Raw genomic sequence first — 18,984 nt, 5'->3', positions numbered from 1 at the left:
GTTGACCATTTTATTTTCAGGTAACAAAGTTATTGAATGCGAATGATTCTGCATTAATGTATCAATAAAGTATGAGGTTAGAGTTTCTCTTGCAGTTAAATATTGTCATATTTTAGTGCTGTCTATGGTCAGGTGGTAAGGTCATGACTGGTAAGCATAGTCTTCGGTCCTTAGTGGTCAGCACCATGTAACTCCAGGGGTAGTGACAGCTGGTAAGTAGGCTGTCAGGGTAGGGGGCCGGGGGAGTCATCCTTCCCAGTGGGCCTGGGGCCACCCCCGCACGTGTATGTGCATCAAGGCGCCAATATGCAGAAGTGTGCAGCCCCCGTAATGGAGTTTAAGGCACAGTGCGTAGGGGGGGCCCGGGGGAAAGTATCCATCCGATAAGCTGTACCGCCTGCGCAACCTTACTCCAGGAGTAGTATTGGTAGTACACTGGGACCGGGGAAACTGCCAGTCATTGACTTTGCCGTAGGCTCTAGATGGGACACGCAGAAAGTGAATACATGCATTGTTAGATTTACGGTAGGCGTGTCTTCTGTATTAGACTGTGTTAAGGTTAGCCCTGGATCAACATCTGTCTATCAATGTATCTGTACTTTCTGCGTACATTTCTGTATCTAATGTTTTTATAAAATGGTTTTGTTCATTTTTAATAAAATACGGCCAGGGGGGTTACACCCCACCTGATCCAAAAATATAACACTTTGGTGTGGTTTCCAATACTGTTAGACTGGGGGGAGGGAGGTACGATCCCATCCATAACCCCAGAGTCTATAGTTGGAGTAGGGGACCTAGGCAAGTACCAGACCATATGGTAGCCAGGGAAGGAAAATCGCAATATCCTTCAATTATAGTCTCCTTTTCACTCTAGGATTCCTGAATGCACAAGATATCATGTTCTGTTAGAAAACTCTTGGCCTCAAAATCAGTTAATAGCTTTTCAAGACCTGCGACGTTCTAGGAGATTACCGAGATTTTTGAGTTCATTGTCTTGTTTCCTAAAATAATTTTGTTACTGTCCCCCGCTATGTTTCTGACCTGCCTTAAGTGTCATTGATTAGTTGGGCTAGCCATAGTGCGCACGAGCCAGTCAAAGTTATCCAATTGAGGGACTATCAACGGGGCAGCTAAAGTGCATTGGCCATTAGGCTACATCTTCTCCCGCTTACTAAGTAGACATCAAAAGAGTAAGTTTACCTCTGTGCCTGGGTCGGTATGAAAACATAAGAATGATGGGTCGAATTCTTTAAATAATCTCAGCCACTGTTAATTACTATGGCCACATTCCAGGCAATTGTATTTTTTCCCACTTTGCCATTTTAGAAGGGAGCCAGCTATATGAAAATAAACGTAAGTAATGCTCCTTTTGGATACGTCCAGTCACAGTAATGGCACAAGGGGAAATATATTCTCTCATTTGCATAGGAATACACCTGCATGCAAACAAGGGGTTGTCCCTTGAGATTGCACGTCAGAAATGCTTGACCTTGAAAATCTGTTACAGAACAAGCTGCACAAGCATCTGCAGTTTCTTTTATAATGTGAATGGGCCTCAGGGATGCAAAAGGCACACACCTTGTCCCGGGGCCACTTTCTAAATAAGGCCTGCATCTTACAGATACATTTAAAACTTGCTACATTTTACTGGAGTGTTTACCTAACTTTAATCACTTCAGGGAACATAAGAGCAGATCCTATACGTCACTGCAATGCAAATCAGACTACGAATTGCCAACTCGGTATTCTCTAATGCACAAACTGTGTTAAATGATGAGGTACATGAAGGCACAGACAATCTATATTGATGTACATTCGACTAAACCATGCCCGGAAACGGTTCTCCTCTGACAACCTCATAACCAGTGAACCTGTGGCACCCTAGTGGGTTAAACCTAATTGTATTGATGACAAAGAGTGATTGCATGGAAGTTGCTCATTTTGACTAACCTTTTTTGTTCCTGAAATCTTCGACCAGGAACTGCGCCTCCTCAGTGATGCGGTCCTGAATGCTCCTCTTCCCCATCCCGAAATTTTTCAAGGCTAGGAGACTAAATTTTCGCTGCTGAGCCCATTGCTCTCCACTGCTTAAAATGACTCCTAAAAAGAAAAGAAAAAACATTTACAGATTATGTCAGAAGGAAAAATAAACTGTTATGCATGTCAAATGTATGTGTGCAGTGCTTCTTAGAGAACAGAAGCAGCTCTGTAGTTAGGCAGTTGTGGAGGCACTGAAACCGACTAATACAGTGCTGAACCTACGCAACAAAGCTTATATGTTAAATGTCATATGTTGTAATGTGTAAAAATAAACCAATAAAAAGAGATAATTAAAAAGAAAACAAGAAAATTAGGCTGATAAAGTTCATTTCCTTATTGCAGGGGAAAAAATATGCTAAAGTGGCTTAGGTCCTGATTCCTATGTCGTCCGTCCGACATCAGTTTGGAGCTGGGACCGAATGACCTTTTGTTGTCGGTCCCAACCCAGCAATTAGGATGCAGCTGAACACTGTTTGGTCACATTCCTATTCTTTACAATGGGAGCATGCATTCTGACCAGAATATACCTGCACCTCGTGGCAGACACCTCAAGGTGCCTGCCAGCGGGTGTAGGGTTCAACAGAGGGGCACAATAGGTCCCTCCTAAGCCGCCATCTGGAGGCCATGCACCCATGGGGTCCCTGCTGGGGGCCCCCAAAGTTGAATTCTCACAGCCTTTCTGTGTCAAAAAGGCCGGCACAGAAAGGCTGTTGGAATCTGCCATCGTAATCCCTTGCGTGGAAAGAGTCGCCCGCGGGATTACTGGAGGCTTTCTGAATGGCAGACGGGCTCTCGGAGTCCATCGGAGGCCATTTGAGAATCCGGTTCTGATTCCTTTCTGACTGACCCCATAAGGAATCCGAACATCCTATTACAATGTGTTGTATCTTTGCCTTTAAGAGTGAGCATTCCTTATGAGGAATGTGTCTGGTCAGAGAAAGAATGTTGTTGGTCAAGCTGTTGGCAGTTGGAGCCTGGACTTTGCTGTGACCACTTGCCTCCCTGTTGGGTGCCAATAAAGCTTATCAAGAACCTTTCTGTGTCTGGAGGATCTTTACATTACTGGCGACGAAGGAAATCACCCAGCAGGAACTGAGGAACCCAGCGTGCGTGAGAACTAGCATTTTTTCAATTATTTGCAATTTAAGTGAATGCTTTACTGACTTTCGAGTGCGTTTAAAGACCAGCATAACTTTTGAAAGAATTGCTGTACATGAGTCTTGCGACCAAGATTAGCACGACGACTGGAGGACTTTCGTGTTTTGAAAAGTTAAACTATTTGGAAGTATTTAACTTATTTGTTGTGGCGTCTTTTAAAAACGGGAACGGACAGTGCACGAACGCACGGTGCGTTCTGTTTCCGTGTTCAGAGTGAGGAGAATAGGATTTGTGACGTAACCACGCGACGTGGTATGACACGCTTGGATACTGGAACACAGTCTGTTGCTAGGAAATCTGCTCTGTTGCCGTGCGAGAGCGTTGCACTCTGTTGTCCTGGAAATGCGCTCTGTTGTTCAATGAAAACGGAGTAGACAACTACAGCGCATCGCAGCAGCGTGTCATTTCGGAATTTTGTGTGATACTGTTGAAAGTGATCAATGAAGAACGAGGCAAGTGGGGTAAATTGAGAAGTATCACACATAAGAAGTAAGGAAAGAACCACCATTTTGGTTTCAGTTAAATTTATTTTCTTGCATTTTGTTTTCATTTTGTTCGATGTAGTCATATTTTCCAGCTGTGCACCTTTGATTTAGCTTGTTGTTTTCAGTGGTTATTTTAAATTATTATTTTAGATTGTTGTTTTAGCTTGTTCTGCAATTTAGTTATCAGAATGTCATCATCTACAAGTGGGATGAACCAGCCGCCTCAGTTTCTAAGTGAACAGGGTGAACCAATCCTACCCTGGAAAAAATGGAAACCAATTTTTGACTCGTATCTGCTCGCTATTGGTGGTGAAAAATGTTCTGCGATCAGGAAACAAGCTGTCTTGCTAAACAATTTGGGAATTGAAGGAAGAAATATCTATGACAGTTTGGATCCCATACCCATTGGCAGAGGTGCAGGCGAACCTGGCGATGTGTACGAGATGAGTGTTCTTCTTTTGAAAAATTATTTTGGAGCACGCATCAATGTAGTCATGGAGAGACATAAGTTTTTCATGCGTACGCAAGGGAAATGTGAGAAGGTAGGAAATTATGTAGCAGCACTTAAGTCTCTTGCACAAACCTGCGAATTTGATCAACTGACTGACTCGCTCATTCGAGATCAACTTGTGCGTTGCGCAAATGATCAGAAGATCCAAGAAAAATTACTGTCTAAGAATCCCAGCCTGAAAGAAGCCATACTTATAGTTGAAAGCGTTGAGCACACCTCCACTTGGGTGAAAGAGATAAGGAAGGGTCCTAGTCAATTAGACCCTGTTTCTTGCATTAACAGTGAAAATCGTGAAATCTTTCAACCGGAAGTAAATGTTGCAGCTGTAGGTAAAATTCCCATGAAACAAGAGAAGATTTCCCTAAGACCTGAGAAACCTAGACAAACGTTTAGTTATAATAAAGCCAGTAAGTTCAGATGCCCCAGATGTGGAAGTGAAAAGCATGGTCCGAATTACCCGAACTGTTTTGCAAAAAGTACTGTTTGCAGGAATTGTTGCAAAAAGGGGCATTATGCAAGAATGTGTAAGAACAGCAAAGTGAATTTTGTTGGCGAAGATGAGGAATGGATTCAACATGCTGTTCATTGTGTCACAGAACCATCATTTGAAGTTGTGAATGATGTAAAAACGATTGATACTGATGTTGTTGAGGTTGTGGAAGTTGTAGTACCAAATAATGCAAATGTTGTTGAAGTGGTGAATGATGTAAAGCCGATAGACACTGATGTTGTAACCATACCCACTTGTGACATTTGTATTGCTGATAAGGTGGTTCCTGTACTAGGTGATTCTGGCTCACTATTTACGCTTATTAGTGACAAGTTTTGGTTTTCTAATTTTAGGACTGACAAAATCAAGCTTTTGGCTCCTGATATCAATCCTGTTGGATATGCGAGAAAAAGAATTGATTTACTTGGATGTTCTATTCAGACCATTTTGTTTAAGGGGAGAGAAACTGTGGGCAAGGTTTATGTTGCTAAAAGGGGGGATAATCTTCTTGGCTGGCGTCATCAGAGGGACCTTGGGATCATTTTATATCCAAATGCTCCTGAACAAGTTATGTTGGTTTCTCAACAAAATGATATTCTAGATATTCTGGAGAAATTTCCTTAAGTTTTCACTGAAGATTTAGGCCTTTTGAAGGGATTTAAGCATAAAATAATTCTTAAAAGTAGTGCAAAACCTGTGGTACACAAAGTAAGGAAGGTACCTAATCTTATGTTGAAACCACTCCAGGATGAAATAGAAAGGTTGTTAAAACTTGGGGTGATTGAGGCAATAGAATCGCCAGAATGGCTTGCGCCCATTCTTTTGGCTCCAAAAGACAAGGGTATCAAAATTAGGATGTGTGTGGACCTGAGGAGTCTGAACAGTTCAATTTGGGTTGACAGGCAGCCTTTGCCAAATATTAATGAGATTTTGAAGAGAGTAGGTAGTGCCTTTGTGTTTAGTGTAATGGATTTATCGGCGGAATATCATCAGATTTTGCTCCATGAAGATTCTAGACATCTGACATCTTTTGTAACACCGGTGGGTGCTTACAGATTTGTCAATATGCCGTTCCGTTTGGCAAGTGCAGCTGCTTGTTTTCAGAGGGTGATGAAAAATGTTTTATCTGGTATTAACTCTGTATTGTTCTTTCAGGACGATATTTTAGTGTATGGGAGTGACATGGGCAAACATGATGACATTTTATTTGGAGTTCTGTCCAGGTTGAAAGAGTGTGGGTTGACGTTAAAATGTGATAAATGCAAATTCAGAGTGAGTTCTGTATCTTATCTGGGACACTCCATTTCAGGGGAGGGTATCAGTCCCAAAATTGATTTGGCTGAGGCCATCTTGCTAGCTCAACCTCCTTCGGATAAGGATCAGGTAAAATCCTTCAATGGATTGTCAGAGTACTACTCTAAATTTATTCGTCATTTCGCAAGCGTGATGCAGCCAATTAGACTTCTATTAGAGAAAGGTGCTGTTTTTAATTGGGACAAGGAGTGTTCTGAGGCTTTTGAAACTGTGAAATCCAAAATTGCGAAAATGCCAACTTTGGGACATTTTGATGTATACAAGAAAACTATTTTGACCACTGATGCAAGTTTACGTGGGTTGGGGGCTGTACTTTCGCAGATTGTTGATGGATCAGAAAGGGTCATTGGATTTTCTTCTCGATCACTTAAAGGTGCTGAGGAATGATATTCTGTTATAGAGCGTGAGGCTCTGGCTTGTTTTTGGGCCATCAAGCATTTCAGATTTTATTTATGGGGCATACCTTTTATTGGTAGATCGGACCACAAACCCCTTGTACAGTAGTTTTCTTGTAGGAATGTTGAATGCACGACTCCCAGGATCAAGAGGTGGGTTGAAGGACTCATGGAGTACAATTTTTGTGTAGAATATTTGCTGGGTTTTAAGGATATACCTGCTGATTTTCGGGTTTTAAGAATATACCTGCTGATGTTCTGTCTAGATCGCCTCTGGAAAAGTTTGTGGGGGGGGGGGAGTTTGTGGGGTGCGATCCTGAAGTTCAAAGTATTTCCTGGGTAAAAGAGTCAGCTTTGAATGAAGTGGAGTGGAAAGATTGCTTTACCAGTGATCCTGCGAGGGATGTGGTTATGAAATTTACTGTAAATGGTTGGCCAGCTTTGAGTGAGGTTCCTGATCCAGCTAAAGGTTATTGGAATGTAAGAGATGAAGTAAATATTGTACAGGGCGAATTATTTAGGGGTGACAGATTGATTCCTCCTTTGATGATCAGGGAGAAAATCATAAATTTAGCGCATGAAGGTCATGTTGGGCGCAGCTTTACGAAGGCAAGGGTCAGGGAGTCGTATTGGTGGCCTGATTTGGACCGTGAAGTGGAGTCTGTTGTTAGAGATTGCATCATTTGTGCTAGTAATGATAAGTCCAAGAAGGTGAGGGTCGTTCTCTCTCACCTGTTGCTATTCCGGAGCGTCCTTGGTCTAAACTGGCTGTGGACATTGTTGGTCCTTTTGAGAATTTAGCTTCTTCTGAGAGGTTTGTTGTGGTCCTAGTGGACTATACGTCGAAGTGGTTATCTGCTTCTTGCATGGGTTCAGTGTTGAGCAGAAACATTATTGAGTTTCTTAAGGATGCTTTCACTTGTGAAGGTGTTCCTGATGTCCTGGTATCTGATAATGGGGTTCAGTTTACCTCACAAGAGATGATAGATTTTTTGAATGAGTTATCCATCACCCATCAGAGGACTGCCCTTTATGCTCCCGAGGCAAATGGTTTGGTGGAGAGCATGAATAGATTAATCAGAGCTTGCGCCCAGACTGCTTTGGAAATGAGAGTCCCTCTCAAACCTATTCTCAGAGAAAAATTGTGGGCACACAGGAACACTCCCAATAGTGTGATCGGTTTGTCACCTTTTAAAAAATTGAAAGGAAGAGTGGCTGGTTCTAAGTTGAATCCTTTACGGTTGTGTGTGAAAGAAAGAGGTTTTGTTGTTTTTTTTTAAACAATTCTTTATTGAGTTTTTACAGAGGTTATATTGACCCACCCTCCCCACCCCTAAGGGCCCCCCCCCCGATACAGGCAACTTCCTATACTGGAGTATGTCTCGGTTATCCAAGTGTGCTGGGGAGAATGGTATTGGGGAACATTCTGATGTTTCAGTTAAGCCAGGTTCTGGTTGTTTTGTAAAATCAAAATGTTCCAACCATTTGGCACAGAACATTCCTCTCCGCAGCACAAGAATTAGGAGACCCCCACTGTATTTGCATGATTATTGTTCCAAATGATTTACTGCGATTTTGTTCTTGTGATTGCTATATTATTATCCCGTATTTCTTTCTTGTTTTATTATAGGTTGTTTTAGTTTACCTTCTTTTATCTCTTTCTTATCCTCGTTATTTTCATTATGTTTTGTATTGTAAAGGTGGAAATGTGTTGTATCTTTGCCTTTAAGAGTGAGCATTCCTTATGAGGAATGTGTCTGGTCAGAGAAAGAATGTTGTTGGTCAAGCTGTGGGCAGTTGGAGCCTGGACTTTGCTATGACCACTTGCCTCCCTGTTGGGTGCCAATAAAGCTTATCAAGAACCTTTCTGTGTCTGGAGGATCTTTACATTACAATGCCGCAGAAATAGCACTGACTGAGGGCCGGAGATATTTCCTATGGCATCGTAATCAGGCCCTTAGAAGCAAATGAGCATGTACAGGACACATGCACTTTATCTGGACAAAATGAACATTAAACTGGTAAAATCACTATCTATATACATGCAAATATCTGGTGCCAAAGGAGCTGAAAACAGCTAAAGAGCATAAAAACGGAAAATGAATATGCATGGCAAATACGCACTTTAGTTTGACAAAATAATTGTAATGACTTTAAAACTTTGATGTTATTTATTAATCTTAACTCTTACTTATTCTGTGTGTGCATACATTTTTAGGTAACATTAAAGAGGATAAAAGGATACGAATATGCATGGCACATTGCACTTTATGTAGACAAATTGGAAATTGGGTACAGCACATATACATCTCGTCCATACAAAATGTTTTTTATCTAGAGAAAATGCTTAAAATACCTTAAATCCATGATGTTTAGGTTTAATCTTGAGTAATTTTGATTTTACTGGTGCATACATTATCAGTTAATGTTCTGTTTTACCCTCACATATTGTTTTGAATAATTCCGTCTCTGCAAAGATTTTAATAAAGCATGCAAATTTGAACATATTTACAGAAGAGGACGAAAACTGTTTATGGTGCTACCTTCTCCATTTATACAGCAAAACTTTAAAATTCCCTTCTTTCAAAGCTCAGAACCACTGAGGATCACTTCGAGATCAGAAAAAATAATTAGCCTGGTTATTCGTAATGTAATCCACACTTACCCATTTACTGCCTACAAACAGATAACTTCCAGGAAAGGAAGACCAAAATGTCCAGAATACCTCAACAAAAAGTCTCTAATATCAGGGAGAAGCAGATTCATATAGAAATTCAACACCCATGCATTCTTATCAAACAAACATGCAATGGTACTATTCATTCAAAGCCCAATGATTATCTACTCCTCACAATGTCACCAGACAAACCTAGACAACCCACTATCCCAACACAGCACTTACCTCAGTACTCTACATTAAAAAAGTGTAAAGCCAAACAATTTCAATAATATTCAATATATTTGTAAAAAGAACTGCCTCTTTCAACATTATCAACATACAAACAAAACATTCTAAGACAGAACAACTTACATCACCTGCCCACTGGTAATTAACTTTCAGGTAATCAACTTCCAATCTTTCTTTCTACTCTTTTATTTTCTTTAGATTGCATTTGAAAAAAACGTGTATAAAAATTAACCTGATTTATAGATCGGAATTGTTCTCTCTCCTGCATGTCAATGTGAATGTTACTCTCCTTCTAATCCATATGTTTCATACTTTATTGCCTCAGAGTTTACTCTACCCTTTCAAATGCCTACTGCCTTTGTTCTCCACTAAACTCCATTAAACTACCCTTGCCTCTTTGTAACAAATAATAAACTCTTTTTCTGACTACCATCCATTCAATACCAAAACCTTCCTACCAATCTCTCTTCCCCACATCACAATTTCTCATTCTGTACTAACGTCTGCTTGCTATCGCACACTGTATAACCTCCTTCTCCCTATTCTCACCCCTCTTTTTCCACATACATTAACTCACACTAAGAATGAAACCTAACTCTTATTAACTTAATACATCCCCACTTACCTGAGGAAATTCTTCAGTTTAATCCTTAGAGTACACAACTAAACCAATAACCAACACATCTGCATTAGTAATTATTACCCACTGGACTAACCAGTAACTTTTGTTAACTGCCATAAAGTACTACAGCATATTTTGAGGCTTAGCAAGCACTATACAAATGCACTTCCAATACAATATAATTGTAAATTTGTCCCTTCTGTTTTCTTACTGCTGATTCACATGTGGCTTTGCACCCTTTTTTTTCCAGTCGTTCATCTAACAACTTAAATGTGTTAAATGTCTCCTTTATGTGACCTTATTCATTTGAAAAAAAAACACAATTTTTAATTAGATGTCTCACATTTTAGCCGTGTAAGGTTAGGAATGAACATCATGGGCTCTATCAAGAAAGGCTGTGCTGGTGCAGTGCGGAGTAGAGGGCCTTATTTTGCACCTACTGTCTATAAGTCAGTTCATTAATTAATTGTTCTCGAGTTAGTACATTATTCTAGACAGCACAACTCTGAAAGAGGTAAATCTTGTTCACTGTTCCCAAGATATACTCTTTGAAAATGAAGCACAAGCTCAAAGAAATATCAGGTTAAATTAATTCAATGTACACGCTGAAAAGTGCATAAGACAGTCAGCCTCTCGTCTCTTCCCAGTGCCAGCAAAGCCCATCATAATTTGACCAAATGAGTTGTATTTGCATTGACATGCATCTGGCGTGCTATACGTAATAAATGCAAGACATCGCTTTACCATCCTAAACTTCCCTTGTGTGATAATCCAGGTCTCCCGGAAATTTTTCATGCTGGTGCGGGCAAGCGATGGTATAATTTAGGCAGAAAAAATCTGGGGGATCTGTATGACTTTAGCGGGTTTCTGACATTTGAAAGATTGAAGATCCTATATAATCTTACAGAAAATATGCGGCTTAAGTACTATCAAATCCGGGATTATTTTATACGTATAAGTATGAAATTTACAGCTGTACAAGATTCTGATATATGGAATTGCATATATATGGCTTAGGATAAATCGCTGATCAGCACTGGATATGAAAGCTTTAACTCATATAAAGAGGATGACTGTGTGAGATTAGCTGAGCGGTGGAGTCAAAGAATGGGGACCATTATTACAGCTAATACTATTTCGTCAGCACTCATTGGTATTTGTAGGTTGGTACATTCCTCTAATCTGAGACTGCAGCAGTAGAGAACAACATGTTTATTATATAACACTCCTGAAAGGATCGCAAAATGGTCTTCAAATACTTCTACCAGTGACCGGACAAGGTGCCCAAAGTGTGATCTATTGGCAGCTGATTTGCAGCATATGTTTTTTTCAATGTCCGGCACTAGCAGAGTTCTGGCGAAGGGTCGCTCAAATTTTGTCCCAGAAACTCTGGAGATCTATACAGTATTGGATGTGATGTTGGCTTGGCAGAATAGGGATTCTACCAGAAAGATTTATTAACTATCTTATTGGCTTTTCAGTATTAGTGTATTGACATTTTATTGGCTCCCGCAACTGGGTAACGTACAATTTGCCGGTTAACTACCTCTTGCCATCAGCATGATTAGTGGATCTAATAACGAAGCATGGGCACTAGTGTAGACCAGGATGATGCCTATCTGCTCATGCGTGAACCCACTTACGCTGCTCACCCATATAGTGTATGCGTGATTGCGCATGCGCAGAAGAATACGAATACAGAACCGTATGTGCAAGAGAATACGTATGCTCGCGCGTCTTTTGAGTAGGACGTGAGGTGAATCACCTGTTTACTATCGTCCAATCAAGGGACCTATTAAAGGAAGCTTAGCCTGCTGTCAGGTTACCTCCACTTCGGCTTGGTTCCTGCCGGAGGTACAGACGGACAGGTTAGTCCAGCATAACCTTCTACAATAGGGTTGCCTCGAGTTTGTTGTAAATGTTTTTAAACAGGTTTGTGAACATTCATGTGGCTTAATTTACTATTGATCCTTTAAGATTTTGGTGACCTTGCATACTTTTGTGTGTAGCACAGGGTCAGCGTGCTCCGCTCTTCTGGGAATAACACTAGTACTGGTGTATGTCGGCGATCTTGCAGTGAAAGAACGAGGCGAGTGAGTCGCAGAGGTCTTGCAAGGGTCGTTGTTGCAGGCGCTGGGGCTGGGGAGCTCTTTGACGATGCTGAAGAGTTCCTTGCTGTTGTGGGAGTTGTTGTCGAGTCGTTCTTTGAAAGTGGTCCTTTAGGTGGTGCGGATCAGCTGGTGGTGTATGCGGGTGGCGTTCTTGAGGGTGTCATGTTTTCTGTTGTCTAGTCGTGGCCCCAGGCTTTCTCGAGGGTGCGGCAGGTTTTCTTGGAGTTTTTGAGGTCGTTGGTGAACCAAGAGGCTTTCTTCCTGCCGAGTATGCTGGGGGGGTTCTCCAGTGGTGCGAGGTCATCGGCGCAGTTGGTGACCCACTGTGTGAGGTTGCGGGCTGCTTTGTTGGGGTCCGCCGTGTTGGTGGGAGGGTTCTGGTTGAGGGAGGTGCTGAGCTGGTCGGCGGTGATCTTGCTCCAGCTTCTGCCGGGAACCTGTTGCTGGTGGTGGTGGGTCATGGTTTTCCTGAAGTTGAAGTGGACGCAGCTGTGATCTGTCCAGTGTAGTCCGGTGGAGTGGCTGAAGGAGATGTGCTTGCTGGAGGAGAAGATGGGGTCGAGTGTGTGGCCGGCGTAGTGGGTGGGGGTGTTCACCAGTTGTGTGAGTCCGAGGTTGGTGAGGCTGTCCAGTAGGGCGACGGTGTTGCTGTCATTGTTGTTCTCCAAGTGAAAGTTGAGGTCTCCTAGGAGGATGTAGTCTGAGGAGGTTAGGGCGTGTGGGCTGACGAAGTCTGCGATGACTTCGCTGAATTGTGTGCGTGGTCCCGGGGGTCTGTAGATGAGGGTGCCTCTGAGGGTGGTCTTGGGGTCGGTGTGTATCTGGAAGTGAAGGTGCTCGGCGGCAGTGAGGGTTTCGTCGGAGTAGGTCGTGATTCGGATGGAGTCTCTGTGGATGATGGCGATGCCTCCTCCGGTTTGGTTGACGTGGTCCTTCGGGGCGATCTTGTAGCCATCCGGGATGGCTATGGCGATGTCGGAGGCTGAGGAGGCGTTCATCCAGGTTTCTGTGAGGAAGGCGATGTCTGGTGCTGTTGTGTCGAGGAGGTTCCAGAGTTTGACGGCGTGCTTGTGGACGGAGCGGGTGTTGAGCAGGATGCACTTGAGGTGATTGTTGCTGGTGTCTGGCTTGGCGGGTGGGGTCAGGTTCGGAGGCAGGTGAATTTGCAGTTTTGGCAGGTGAAGGGTCCGTGGGTGCGCTTCGGGGTGACTCGGTGGCAGGCGGGGTTCCGGCCGGTGTTGAGTGCGTGGAGGGTGGTGATGTCGTACGTTCGTCGGTGGGCTGGCAACGTCGAGGGCCAGGGGTCCTGGCGCTGGGCGCGGTCCAGGCGCGGACGGGCGTAGACGGGCTTGCCTTTGGCGTGCTTTCTGCACACAATCAGCGTGCCCGCTGCGCGTGAACGCTGTGCGTACGCGTGGACTCCACCATATGTGTCAAAGTGGGAGGGAGGAGCAGCTGGGAGGCGGGAGCGGGGTGGCGAATGGGAGGGGTACAGAAGGAAAAAAAGGGGCGGGCCACAGGGGAGCAGCGGCAGGGAGCAGGGTTCGGGGGGTGAAACGAGCGGGAAAAACGGTCCTAAGGGTGGTGAAAAATAAACAGCAGAAACCAGGGGCGGCAGCAGGGCACAAGTACAGAGTCAGTCACAAAATATGCACAACAATACAGTGAGTGGCAGAGAAACAGGGCCAACAACAGGGCACAAGTACAGAATCTGTCGCGAAAGTAAACAAAATACAGAAAAGGAAATACCTCGAGAGCAGGGGCAGCTGCGAACTCGCAGTGGCAGCGGGGGAGACCGGGCGCACTCAGAGGGAGCCGCGCGATGCGAGGAGCGATCGGCCCTGGGGACAGGGTCAGGTCACCTAAATAATATTACCTAATTAATACAAAGTAATTCAAGGGCCACCTCTATAAAAGCTTATCATAGGGTGACCTGTAATATGAAGGACTTCCTGGGATCTGCCCATTCTGCATAAAACCTCCTTTACAATTTCTTCTGGTGCCTATCTTCAACTGGCCGACAAACTCAAGTTCTCTCCGCAACAGCAACAACATTCTACTATTTAGATAACAGGAGCTCACCACTGCTGAGTCCTGAAACTTCTGCACAAGGGACATTTAGACAAAACTCACAGATCTCTCACATAGATTAGCACAAACAAAACAGAAGAAAATGCTGACATATAACTCCAGTTTGGTACACACTCTAACAGCACTTAAATGCTACAGACATTCTGTAAATTAAGTTTTGAGGATATTTGAAATAAACGCATTTAATATGGTAGAGGTGGTTTTAGGGAAATTGTGAAACTAAAAGACTCAGAAACTTCATGTAGTGTTCGACTATGAGACCTTACTGAAGGCACACCCCAGCGACTAGTTCTCTGCTGCTTTATTACAGTGCTATTCAATCTGTACTTATGTCTTTGAACTCGCTTCAGCCAAGCCAGTGATTCAAAGTGACGAGTGTCATCTTTTCTGGATTAGGTACTTATATTTAACCATTGGAACTGTTTGGTAGATTTTTAAGGTAGTACCACAAAACAAGGTTACAATTTGTTTAGGAAAATCAATGAAAGTGAGAAGTCATAATGACGGGAGATTACTGCAGTACAAATTGAGAAGTAGTATCTGTTTAATTGGAAGATTAACTCATTGAGAACGATGAGGTTTACTGCTAAACGAAGACTGGAATATGAATTAAAAGATTCAGAGAGGAACATATCGCTCACAATGCCGTGGGTCTTTACTGAAGGCAGACCTGTTACAGAAATTCACGTATGAACAGCTCTGTGTTGCTTATTTTAAGCACAGAATACTGAGTTCACAATGCGGCGTGCTGCCATATCTCATTAGCAAGTGAAACGTGGGTGTGGCACATCACGGCAAATGGAAATGCAGGAGGGCATTTGGTAGACTAGATAGTAGGGAGTCACGGTGGTAAAGACAGTCAAGGCCTAAAAGAAAGAGTCAGAGAGCAGCAAAGAGAAGCAGAAACAGCCAGGCAATAGCAGGTGTGAGGTGCTCTACAAGCAGCACACGTTACACCCCTTGCGCAAAGACTGGATGAAGAATCAAAAAGACAACGAAGGGAGGGAAGTCGCTGCAGTCCACGATGCACTAGGGGACCCATTGTGAGATTAATGAACCAGGGGCAAACATCAGCATAAAGCCACTTCACCCAGAGAACTCTTCACAATTGCAACAATGTTAAAGACTTAAATCCAGAAGCATCAAAAAAGGGAGACTAAGGAAAATGGTTGCACAGTTGGACAGTGATCTAACAAAATCTGGTACATAAAATCGCTTGTGGACTGTCCCTAGGATCTGAGGGTAGGGGCTACAGAAGTAGTTACTTGGCTCAGCTTATTGGTAATGTGGAAGATTCCCCAGTTGTAAAGAGGGGCTCCATCTATGCATGTCATAAAGCCAACATGAAGCCACAATCCCTAGCAGCATATGCGATTGGAAGGAATGGCACAACAAGAAGGCATGATAATCTGAGGGCAGCAGAAGCAAACCCCAACATCTTATTGTGATACCAAACAAAATAACATGCACCACATCACTGAATTTTCACAGGCAGAATTAACTGCAAGAGCTAGAACACCAGTAAGAAAAAGAGAGAATCAGTCATGAAAATCACCAGGTAGTGATTTTAACATTACTTTCTCAACCAGTTCCACTTTCCATTCCTTTACTCCAGGAGGATTTGTCCAAGCAGTATGTATTCATCATGATTCCATTTTTTATTGAAAAAGACATACCAAAACAGGCATAATGATTCACTCATAGTTATCAAAGCAAAGCACTACATAAGTCCTTTAACAGCTCATCACTCATAAGAAACACTTTACAAAATACGGGGGCCAAAACACAAAACATTCCCTTGCGCAACAACATCAAGTCTATAATGATGAATAGATGATGAAGTTGGAGACAATTTGGCTGCTCTACATATCTCAGCACTAGTGACCCATCTCCGTTCAATTGAAAAGCATGGGAATTAATTGGACACAATGGACATGATTCAGGAAAAAGGGCAAAGGTACATTGGGAGATGCCCTGTCCAATTTGTCCTTTTGCACTTTTTGAAACTCGAAGACAATTTCAGTCGTAGCTAGCTACCAGCGTTCCCAGTGTACTACAGTGCAAGCCATGTATCCTTTGGATATTCTGCTATCACATTCTTTTTTCCATAGGGGATAAACATTTACACCTCAGAGTATCTCCTTTCCCCACACCTTCACCACATGTATTGTTGAACAATTCTGTGCACTCAAGACACCCAATTTACAAACAAGAAGCGATCCCTGCGTAGAGAGCATTGGCGTAATCCAGTCGGCTGGAGATGAGAGCCTGAGTGATGGTGCATCTTGAGCTTTGGGGTAGCCATTTGAATATCTTACGAAGCATGCAGAGGATGAAGAAGCAGGAGGAGGAGACAAAGTAGACCTTATCATTATGGTTAGCTTCCTCTTTTTACATTTCTTTATTAGCATTTTAAATAACATTGTAAACATGACCTTGGTCATAGGCCCCAATTCCCATATTAACGTAAGGATCAGTCAGTTGAAATACAGTGATAAATATACGGTCAAGATTGCTATCCTCCAGATTAGGCAGCCAGGTATAATAACATTTCCTGATGGACAATAATAGCCAAGAATACACAGTATAGTATGATAGTCATAGCACTGCACATGAGGGAGATCGACAACGACAAAAAAAACTTTTAAAAAAACTGGTATCGTTGGTATCGCTTCCAGAAAAATCATGAGGCAATTAGCCCAGACCCTCCTTCCATGGAGCTTCACACAACCATCATGTAATGAGTCTCCAACTAAACATGTGCTGTATATAAATTCTATGGTGCTCCAGCGTCTTCCTTAGCCTCTTCGACCTTTGCCTCCGGATTCAGTAAATAAATATCCCAGGCCGTCAGACCAAACCAAGCCCCTCCCCCCTCCGAATGTCAGTTTAACACTGCCTCCTCAGCTTTTGCTGAAAAAAACATGATGCAGAGCCAAGGGAAAGTGTCTTGTGCCGCCTGTGACTTCCACACCACTGCAATCTGGCGCTTGCACAACACAAATGCCGGGTTAATAAACATGTGGAGCTATTTGTCATCTTTGGCTCTAGGGCAGATAACCAGTAAGCAGGACTCTGGGGTGGGTAAGAGCGCAGTATCAACCAGAACAGCAGCAGAGGATTGTGTCACCTCCTCCCACCCTTGGTGTATGCCCAGGCAATACTTTAACAACAACTAGAGAGGTAGGGTTCAAGAACACTCCTAACAAAACTAGTGTAAAATAATATCTATTTATTTCATAAATAGATATTATTTTACACTAGTTTTGTTATTTGGTTTTTTGTGTGTCTTGGTTTTGTATTTTTGGACTGCATTTACAACTACAGTTGCAGCCTTTTGTAAAAACATTTACACTAAAGGTATGGGAATTCTGTATCCCTAAGAACCTTTTTTACACTCCTCTGTTGTTCTTGATATGCCCAGGCAATACCACACCATATGAAAAAAACAGCATCTGGGACCCCGCAGAGCAGACAACTGGGGCTGGAGGCATAGAACATGGGCGCCAAGTGGTGGGTTGTAGGATATATTTGGTGTAAGAAATTTAAACAAAACCGGTCGGGTGAGCCAACTTAAACCATTCACAGGGCCTAGGTCTACTGCTTGTCATTCAGATCTGCTGCCCAGCAGTTTCTGGTTTTCAGGAATGGCTAACCCCACTGTCCCAGAACAGCTGCATACAATGCTGTGGTGATACGTTGGGTGATTTCATATGTCAGCATAGTTTAAGGGGGGGACACAGTCATGGGAACCTGTGGCCCATAACCTTAGATCAATGGAAGTGTGTGGTGGACAGCCCCATAAGTCAGGAATCGTCACACTGGGATATTGAACCGCGTGTTGATCTTGTTGAACAAACAGATAATCACATCATCATAGAAATCCCCTTACTATATTACACCTGCCTCTTTCAAGCTGGTCACATTGTGATGATGGATAAAGTCTCGAAGAACTGGCCACTGGCACTGCCACACCAGGGTTAAGGGCGAGTATGAGGGGGGGACCCTACGGCCCTGAATATATTTTAGCCAGGAGTGTCTAGCCACCAAGATCTGCTGTGCCTCTCCCAGCGCACCAAGACTAGGGGCTGAGAGCCATATGTAGACAGGAGTCCAAGATAGAAAGAACAACACCCCCAGATGCCTTCCACAGGGAGCTGAGCTGAGCCACCTCAATGGTCATGTTATTGTGCGGCAGCAGAATAGAGTTCAAAGTTCGGCGCGCCAAGCCCACCCTCCTGCAAGGGGCAGTTCACTGACAGAATATTGACACCTATAATATCGTCATACCACAGTATTGAGTTATAAATATCAATGCCAAAAATATTGACATCCTATACTTATAATGGTAAGTACTAAAATATCGCAAAAATATATCAATGCCATGAATATAGTTGTACAAAATATCATATATATATATATATTACAGCTCCAACTCTCCTCCAACTCCAGGGAAATCCCAAAGAAAGACAACACTCGTTGGGGCAGGTTCCGTGAGTTTATTCACACAGAACGCTGGCACTCAACAGACGCATTGCGGCAACGGCTTTCTTCTAGGTTTACCGAGAATGCCGGTGTCCATGTTTATAAACCACATTACTACCAAGTGGCTAAATGCAGTAGTGCACTATCAAAGCAAAATAACAACACAGAAAAAACTGTAATTAATTAAAAACAGTTATCCATAGTTTGGCAAATATCGTGCATGGGGAAGAAAAAATAGTGCAAAATAGTTAAAGTGCTAGTGCATGAAAAAGTGCTTGTGTCATAAGTAAAAAAAGCTATTTAATTCATCATAGCTGAATATTTTATAGAAATATATGGATAGCGTGCTATGCCTGTAAACATATATTCAGTTT

At 42.8% G+C, this 18,984-nt stretch overlaps 1 protein-coding gene across 1 annotated transcript in view; it reads right to left on the bottom strand.

Moving 5' to 3' along the window:
* Positions 1–18,984, bottom strand: part of LOC147692369 (cytochrome P450 2G1-like) — a 331,029-nt gene that overhangs the window by 223,495 nt on the left and 88,550 nt on the right. The window contains exon 3 of the mRNA XM_086938589.1: positions 1,951–2,100. Within this exon, the coding sequence (XP_086794715.1) occupies positions 1,951–2,100 (150 nt within the window). The remainder of the gene's footprint in view (positions 1–1,950; positions 2,101–18,984) is intronic.

This window comes from Lissotriton vulgaris, chromosome 9 (assembly GCF_964263255.1).
Source record: "Lissotriton vulgaris chromosome 9, aLisVul1.2, whole genome shotgun sequence".
Classification (NCBI taxonomy): domain Eukaryota; kingdom Metazoa; phylum Chordata; class Amphibia; order Caudata; family Salamandridae; genus Lissotriton; species Lissotriton vulgaris.
Note: the sequence above shows the minus strand (reverse complement) of the source record. Positions and strands in the feature narration are given on the sequence as shown.